This window comes from Corvus brachyrhynchos, unplaced genomic scaffold (genome assembly GCF_000691975.1).
Source record: "Corvus brachyrhynchos isolate BGI_N302 unplaced genomic scaffold, ASM69197v1 scaffold92, whole genome shotgun sequence".
Lineage (NCBI taxonomy): Eukaryota > Metazoa > Chordata > Aves > Passeriformes > Corvidae > Corvus > Corvus brachyrhynchos.
The window spans coordinates 3,955,050-3,964,317 of NW_008236973.1; the positions used below are offsets into that span (position 1 = coordinate 3,955,050).

The 9,268-nt window shown below is 40.8% G+C and overlaps 1 protein-coding gene across 10 annotated transcripts in view; it reads left to right on the forward strand.

The window, feature by feature from the left end:
• Positions 1-3,828: 3,828 nt before the first annotated feature.
• CRLF2 (cytokine receptor-like factor 2) overlaps positions 3,829-9,268 on the forward strand; it is an 18,530-nt gene continuing 13,090 nt past the window's right edge. For 2 of the 10 annotated variants that reach the window (XM_017728562.1, XM_017728568.1), the window contains exons 1-3: positions 3,836-3,925; positions 4,215-4,288; positions 6,528-6,697. In XM_017728562.1, the coding sequence (XP_017584051.1) occupies positions 6,586-6,697 (112 nt within the window). In that variant the 5' untranslated portion in view covers positions 3,836-3,925; positions 4,215-4,288; positions 6,528-6,585. Of the gene's footprint in view, positions 3,926-4,214; positions 4,289-6,527; positions 6,698-9,268 lie in introns of all 10 variants that reach the window. The other 8 variants (XM_017728566.1, XM_017728570.1, XM_017728565.1 and 5 more) reach the window with 7 other exon arrangements.

Genomic DNA, 9,268 nt, shown 5'->3' on the forward strand with positions numbered 1-9,268 from the left:
TGCTGCAGGAACAGCCTGTTACTTGTCCTTTTCCAATGAAAATCTCAAACAGTTGTAAACAACAAAATAGATCTACTTCAATAGTTTAATTTGACTCACAATGTCAAATTTGGCACTCAACAGCAGAAAAATCCAACAACTGCATTTAGTCATAACATATGAAAGTAACTGCATTCATAAGAAGTTAAAAGTAGTATGGAAAAACTCATTCTTAATATTCTTATCTTGCTTTCAGTATCTCCTGTATAACTGCATGTGCAGATGCTTCTCCGGAAGACCTCTTAAACTGAATCCTTATCTCCTCCCCATCACTGTCTGCAGCAGTTGGGGGAGGAGGGGGAGGGAAGCCAGCTGGAAATCCCAGGGTGCATTTCATGGAGTTTCCTGACCATGTGGGACTCAGTAGTATGTGCAAGAGCCTTTAATACCTTAAGAGACCATCAGCATGAAATCAGTGCCTGCCTGGTGCCCCATCTTCTTTGTGCCCGAGAGATGGTACACATGTTGCAGGCAAAACCCTTTTGGCAGTCACCTGCTTTCCTTGCAGTCTTATCCCTCCCATGTCACCCTTGGGGCAGTCTCTATTCTCTATAAACACAGAAGCATCAAGACCAAATCTTATTCTTTTCCTCCTGTACCCTTTTTAACATCTTAGCTTTCACTGAAGTCAAGTTTCACACGAGCTTGTTAAATGAGAACAGAATGCCACTATGGACTCCAGGAGCTGAAAATAGCTTTATGGTGGGAGAAGGAAAGATTACTGGTTTTATATTGGCTCCATTACTTGTTCTTTCTTTTTAGCAGTGCAAACACCAGTGACTAGTTCGAAGTTTCTTGCTGTCTCCTGTTTTACTTTTTTATTTAAGTGTGGGAAAGGTACCTAGATAGAAAGATGTACTTATTTTAGTAAAATATGTTTTCTTCCAGAAACGTATTCCAAAGTGAATATTTAGGTTTTTGTTTCTCCCATGTAATCCTCCAGTTTCCTGCCTATTATGGCTTATATATTCTTTAATAAATCAGACCTTTTTCCTATATATATGTTCACTATCAGTTCCCATTGCATCCCTCTCAGCTTCTTTACCACTTCAGGGAACATGAATAAAGCCCCTCACCTGCAACACAATTTTTCTGGGACGACAGGAGCCCCACTTTTTACCAGGAAAGACCAAGGGAAGATGTGTGGGTGTTTTGAAAAGGAATGTGCCAGAGGATTGGAAATCTCAAAAATAGGTCAAAATACTCCATAATGGGAGATGGAAGCAGCAGACGTCTTCAAAGGACAGTAACGGAAACTCACAGAAATTATATTTAGCCTCTAATCTTTCCTAGCATTACAGGAGTGTAATACTGCAATTATGTAATTACATAGTCTTATTTATTATTCATGTATATAAAGGTGTATTAAATCATGAGAATCCTAACCTTACATAATATTAAGGATTATGCAATCAAAAAGTCTTCATAAATTCACTTGTATACAGCTACTCTGTCTTCTACAGATTGCTTTCTAGACCATATGGTAAAATTTACTTTGGTCATTTTGATTTGTAGTTGAAGGACCCAACATGTGACATTGACATAAGTAGATGAGCAAAGAGAAAGAGAATAGAAGTATAAATGACTGTCAGGTTTCCATTTGATGCAAAATACTCCCAAAATTGTGGCTGCATCCCTGAATTTATAATTTCATTATTCTCTTCTCCAGAAAACAAACTTGAAGAACAAAAATGGATTACTTATTACAAATGTTTTTAAGGATACACACAGCAAGGATAAAATTTAACAAAGCAATGTAGTAAAAAATGGAACATGCATTATTAACTGGAATAATAAAAAGATTTTTTCTAAATGAAACAGGTAATCCCATCCAATAAACAAATTGTTGTAAACTACCCATTAATTTTTTTACGTGTAATATTTCAGTGCTATATAACTTGAACTATTCATTTTTAGTTTTGTATAGATCCTTGCTCGTTTCTGACTTTTTAAAAAAGATGTTTAACTTCAGCCAACAGATTTCTTTTTTTTTTTTTTTAGGTTCAGAGTTGACATTCAGAAATATTTCCTTACTGAGAGGGCGCACTTGAACAGACTCTTCTTACAGAGAGATGGTCAGCACCCCAAGTCTGTCAGTGTTAAAGAGGCACTTGTACAATGCCCTTCATCACAGGCTTTAACTTCTGATTGGCCCTGAAGTGGTCAGGCAGTTGAACTAGATGGTCGTTCCAACTAGGTGGGTCCCTTCCAACTGAAATATTCTATTCTGTTCTATTTTAATGTAGTCTATTTTTTAAAGACTAAATTTTTTTTTAGTTGTTGATGGGACATTTATACTGATAATTTACTTTTTTTTTGTAATGACCAAACATGCTTATTGTTTTAGGTAAGGATATGAAATTTATATGGGATCAGTTAATGTCAGTACCAGACAGTAACAAAGAGAACTTCCATTGTATAGACAAAGGCCCTGCACAGCATGAGACTCACACAGCAGCAAGTCTGTCTTCCTTAGTCTTCCTTCTACTGTTTGCGTACTTGTTGATCCTTTCTTGTTGCCTTTCATGTCCTTTAACGGATTCAATTCCATGCTGGCCTTGACTTGTCTAACCCTGTCCCTGCAAGATCAACCAGATTCCACCTCTTGTGTGTGGAATCCATTTCATGTCTGATTTTAGATAAGATCTCCTTGCTCATCCATGCAGTCTGCCTGTCATCTTTGCTTGGTTTTTTCCCTTCACTTCTTTCCTGTCATTCATAAAAAGGCTCAGAAAGGCCAAGCCATGACGATACAAGGAAAGACCACCAAGTGACACTTTTTGAAGTGATTGTACAAGAATGTGAATTTTAAAAATACCAGGAACACTTGAAGATTGCTCCCATAAGCTTTTCCCATGGGTAGAAGTTGGGTCCAAAGTGTACAGTAGAGGTCTTTACATGTGCACTTTGCAGCATATTAAAACAGGGAATCAGGTTCTCCTGTCACAACAGTGGGCTGCACTGTCTCAAGTTGACTAAACTGATTTGTCATGGAGTGATGGGACTCACTGTTTTATATAAATGTGTCACTGTTCCCTTTATCCCACTCACTCAAAGCACACTGAAATCACATCCTGTTAATGCTAAAAATTAAAAGGGGTCATTTCTGCAAAAAGAAATAATCTTGCTATTTTTCAGGCATGTGGAGTCTGTTAGCAAGGCCATGAATAAGTAAATAACAGTAAATGAAAATTAATCACAGGCTACTGATTGTTTTCATTCTAAGTGAAGAAAAAAAGAAACTAGGACAATTTCCTTTGCTGAACTATGTGGTGATCCAAGACCCAATTAACACCACCAATGAAATAATAGAAAGGGGAATAAAAAGAGAGGAAGGAAACTGATGAAAGTTAGCAAGGGTGCTGGAGGTTGCAGCTGACAAGTGCAGCTGCCCAAGAGCTGCTGCTGTGGGTGAAGGAGCTGGCAGAGGGCCAAGATCTGTTTGTGTGGTTTGATCCAAAATGAAAAATGAAGTCAAAATGGCTTCTTTTAATTCACTTGCATTACTTGCATTATTCTCATCCTCTGTGTGTCTTCCTAAGACTTTTCTCTTCTGACAGTCAGCATCAGAAGCCCTGGCTGCTACTTTTCAGCTCACCCTCACCATTTGCTTTCCCTATTCCTCCATGAAGTTGCAGGATGGATACTGTTTCCTCAGGCCAAGCAATCCAAAACTGCACTGTGCGTGAGCCCTGAAAAGGAGCCACATTGTGACAATGCTCTGTCCTTGTACTCTTGGGAGCAATGACCCAGAGGACATGGACAAGTTAACCAACCACACTCCTGCAGGCAGCCAGAAAAAATCCTCAGAGAGAACAGATCCCATGGTATCACTCTCAGCTTTTCATCAGTTCATGGACTAGGATCATGAAAAAAATCAAATCAGGTAATCAGAGCTGGCTTCCAGTAAGCAGAACCTGAGGCAGGTGGTTGGGCCAGTGGCTGCCTGCACGGGGGGGGAGATGGGAGGTGCTAAAGCCCTACATCCCTCTAGTGCCAAATATGATATTTCTCTCAGCAGTAGCAAAAATAGCTCAACAGTGCATCAGCTTAATATGAGCAGCTTGTTTGACCTAGATGTTGTCATTTTTATTCCCCAGCACCTCAGCCCTAGGTTTGGGTTCCAAAGTAGTAAAAAGAGAAATTTTGTTTGACTAATTTTTGTTTGACCTCAGTATATGAAAAAGAAGACAAGACTGGTGAGAGGGATAATTACTTGTGGTACCAACATACCCAGTAGAAGGAAATGGTGAGTGAAAATGTGTTGTCACTTGAGAATTAGACCTTGTTTTAGATGTAGTGTCTCAAAATCAAAATAATTATAATCCAGAAGGTATTTTAGATATCTTTCCTTTGTCTGTTGTCTTCCTCTATCCCTTCCCTCCAAACAATGAACTGCCTTAGGAGGTCTGCAGTCCACTGTGTTTTACCTGTGTGAAAAGCAGAAAGGGACAAAATTGGCTCCGTCACACTCACATGTTCTCTAAGGAAAGACATGACTCGTTTTTTGGAAGAAAAATGTGGTTTTAACCCAGATGGGGACATGTGGGTGTTGCCACGTCCTGGGGAACCAGATGATTTTTGACCTTTGCCTTTGTTTGTTTACGATACTGACTTTTGCAATGCTGACTCTGGAAACCATGAGTAATATTAGCTTTCCATTAACTATCACCTAAGACCTAGTTTAGTATTTCACTTTTGTGTTGCTTGTTACTTTAGTTCCAGGAATTAATGACTCCCTGAAGGAACCTGATCAAAGCAGGGACCAGACAGTTAACAGAATGCTGTATGTATGTCAGACAGTCGTGCTGAGGTTTCCAAGAATTACTGAGATTTGAATGGGTCTTCCTGGGACATGCAGATTTTGATGATGTGACCAAGCTGAAAGAGGTCTCATTGGACAAACAGTGTTGTTGGGTTAAAAATGACAGTGAACATTTTAGGGAGGGATCTAAGAGGAATGAAAACAAGCCTAAACAAAAATCATGGCAGCACTTCTGGGTGTATTCCCAGCCACCCATACCTAGTACCATGCATGGCAGACAAGCTGTTACTCTTGAGAAATTTGAAGCAAAATGTAGTCTAGGGGTCTCTGACAGGCAGTGTGGTGTGTGTGCCCAGGGCACTTCACATGCACCATGAGTGACTTGATCACCTGCCCAAGAAGATGTGTGAGAAGGAGGTTACTGTGCATTTTCTGATGCAAGCACAGAAAAAGCTCAAGACCAGCTAGGAAAAATGACCAAATTGAGAATTGTCTGAACTGCAGATCCCAGAGGGTCATAATCAATGGCACAGCGTCTAGTTGGAGGCCTGTCACTGGTGGTGTCCCCCAAGGTTCAATACTAGCCCAAATATTGTTTAACTTATTTATCAATGGCTTGGATGAAGGGGAATATGCCTTCTCAGCAAGTTCACTGACAACACAAATCCAGGAGGAGTGGCTGATACCCCAGAGGGGTGTGCAGCCCTTCAGAAGGACCTCGACAGGTTGGACAGATGGTTGGGGTAGAACAGTCTTAAATTCAACAAAGGCAAATGCAGGGTCCTGCACCTGGGCAGGAATAACCCTGGACACCAGCACAGGCTGGGGGCTGACCTACCTGGGAGCAGCTCTACGGAGAAGGACCAGGGGGTCCTTGGACCACAAGCTGTCCATGAGCCAGCATTGGGGCCAAGATAGCCAGTGCTGTCCTGGGATGCATTAGGAAGAGCAGCAGCAGGTCGAGGGAGGCGATCCTGCCCCTCTACTCTGCCCTGGTGAGGTCACATCTGGAGTGTCCAGTTCTGGGCTGGTGAGCACAAGAGACGTGAAGCTGCTGGAGAGGGTCCAGCAGAGGGTGACAAAGAGGACTGGAGCATCTCTCTTATGAGGACAGGCTGAGGGAGCTGGGCCTGTTCAGCCTCGAGAAGAGATGGCTGAGAGGGGGCCTCATCAATGTCTGTCAGAATCTGAAGGGATGGTGCCAAGAAGATGAAGCCAGGCTCTTCTTGGTGGTGCCAAGCAATAGGACAAGAGGCAAGGGGCAGAAACTGATGCACAGAAAATTCCACCTGAATATGAGGAAGAACTTTACTGTGTGTGTGACTACACACTGGAACAGATGGTCCAGAGAGGGTGTGGAGTCTCCCTCACTGGAGATATTCAAGAACCATCTGGACACAACTCTGTATGATGTGCTCTGGGATGATCCTGCTTGAGCAGGGAGGTTGGAGCAGATGACTCACTGTGGTCCCTTCCAACCTTGCCTGTTCTGTGACTCTGCGATTGATTCTGTGATTCTGTGTGGTCACATCTCTGCACAGCTACCTTGTCCTGGTTTTCATCAGGGCTATGGTCTCCTCTGATTGATACAGCTGTGAGAAGATAAAGCTAGCAAAAGAGATACTCATATTCTGAGGGTTTGGGTTTTTTACATTGTACGGAGAAGGTCCTGAACTTCTGATTTGTTTGTAGCTATAGATATGCCATTTTTTATTTCCTTTAGTCATTTCCTCCAGTTCCCTCCAGCATCTGATATAAAGTGATCAGTGAGTCCAGATATTATGATTGCTCATCTGTTCACAGTCTGTTGTGTCATTCCAACCATGAGACCCATCTTTCAGGCATATTTAATGATCTTCATACTGGGCAACCTTGTGGCTTCTCAGTCTTCTGGTAAGTTCAAATCCCCAGATATTTAATTAAGAAATTGATTTATCAGCTAGCAATATTTCTGTGTATATTTTACTTCATGTGTTACAATATTCAGTGCTTTTCTTGTTGAAAAGAATTAACCAAACAAAAATTAATATCTAGCAGAAATTAAAGTGGTCTCTTAAAGAAAAAAGATAACAGATTTCTATGAAAGTTTTGTAACAGTAGATTGCAGCCCAAAAAAGTCTAGCCTTCACTGAACAGAGAAGGGTAAAACACATTAAAGGTAAGATTTCTGCACTTAAAACTCTGAAAGAATGAACACTATGGGAAAAGATCAGCAATATGTTGCTCCTGAGAAAGCATCAAGGTAAAAATACTACTGTGGAGCAAAATTATTAAAGAGCAGTTTTTTGGCTGCCTAAGAACATCTCTATTTTAGGTGTTTGTCTGCAATGCCATTACTTATATCTCGTCAAAGATAAATGCATTATTCCAGAAATCAAACATAAAGCCCAGCACCTTCACCAAAATCTAATCCTCACTCTACTTAATTTCCCACAAGTTCCCTGTCATTAATTTTATAAGGAAAAAGAAATTCTTTAAAGTTATGATCTCATCCTATCGACCTATAAATCAGCTCTCTGTTCTGCCATACATATGGTAAATACCATTTTTGACAATGCTGCATCACCTGATTCTCCAGGGTTTATTGTCCCTGTGAGTCACTGGCTGTCCTGTGAGGGAAGGTGATTTCCCTGCCCTCATATGCAATCACCTATAGCCATGCTGTGCTGATGGCATGCCTTTGTGGAATAAAATTTGAAAATTAGTGTTGTGATGCATATTTTATGCAGTGTTGTGATGCTTAGCAATGGTCAGTGATCTGAAAAAAAACCCAAAGCACTGGTGGATTCTAAGAATTATGCTATGCAAATTATATCTTGTCTCAAAATGTCTATAAAAAACTTTCACTTGCTGTCTTTTTCCTCTTCTTGAAAAGATGTTTTCTGTTCATTCTCTGCCCTATACAATTCAGCAGTCTTGTGCACAAATGGCAATTTCACCCACATTTGTTCCTATTAAAACAATGAAACTGTCCTTCATCAACCAACAGTATTAAGGGTCACTAAAGACTATAGGTTCAGATCTGGGTCTTGTTCTCCAGCAGTTTCTGTACAGTGTACTGCAATATGTGGAAGCTCAACATGTGGTTAGTTATCAGATTTCGTCAGTGTAAGGAAATCAAAAGTGGTTTATCTTCTTTGTTATGCATCAATGAGGTTGCAACTGTTCCACTACATGCATGTTCCATTCTGTTATCTTTGAAGATTCATATTTTGCCTCTCCCTTTCTTTTTTTTAATTTCTTCCATGACATTTAGACTTTTTATATGTTCCCTTTCAGCAGTATTTTTTCTCAGTAATAAACTTTGAAAAATAGAAAGGAGGTGGAATATACTTGCTCATATTCTTGATCATGGTTGTATCTGCATAATTTTTTGCTCAAGGAAATTTCATTTTTTTTTCCCCCATAGAAGTATTTTCTCCACACACCATAGTGGCATTTTCCATGCTTCTCTGTCCTGAGAAGAATTAGGTTCCCAGCAGGGCCTGTGAAGTTAAAGTCTTGTGTGGAACCTTACCAGTCCCTGTCTGGTTTAATGGAAGGTATAGACTTGGATAATTCTCTCTGAAGGTCTTGTTCCAGGGCACTGATATGTGTCCTGCAGCACTGCAGCATGCTGCATACCCAGCTAGACTAGCAGATCATCCTCAGACAGAAAGTTGTGCCACCATTTTTAGCCCAGGGACTGCCTATTGTAGCGGGTTCGGTTTGAACCGGGCAGAAACACCAATTTAGTGTAGTGGTTTGGCCCAAAATACTCATTACTATTTATCTTCTGTGAGATAAGAATTAGGAGAAACGCAAAGCAGGCACCAAACTTGAAAGAATATAAAGAAGTTTATTAACAGACCTAAAAGAAGGAAAAAAAATTATACCACACCTTTAGAACTCTCCTCCTCCCCCCACCTTCCACCCTTCTCCCACTGACAATGTAAAAAGAAAACCCTTAAAATGTTCAGTCTGTTTACCACTTCCATAATAACCTTGTTCAGTCCATTTAGAAAGAGAAGTCTCTTCTTGCTCATGCTATGAAAGCATTATCACGAGACAGCCGCCCACTTCCAAATGACTTTGTTCAGTCCATTCAGGAAGAGAAGTCTCTCTGCTCGCATGTGAGTCCCTTCCCCCGACTTGCAGCTTTTCCTGCAACTGCTTTCGAGGGTCCACTCTTGAAGTTTTTTGGGGTACAATTTTAAGGTTGAGCCGTTCAGAAACAAAAGTTCTCTTCACCCATCTCTGGGAGCATTTCATCTCTAAGAACAGACGCCCTTCTCCTTCCCTGGGAGCAAAGGGTCTTCATCATCTTCATCTTTAGGACTATCTCTGGGAGTATCTCTAGGAACTGAGGTTTCTCCTTTCCCATTTGGAGCAAAAGTCCTCATCACTTCCATCTCTCCCTGTCCAAACTTCTCATGAAATTACAGCTGCGTCAGCATCTGCCTATCTCAGCGCAGGTGCTTTTGC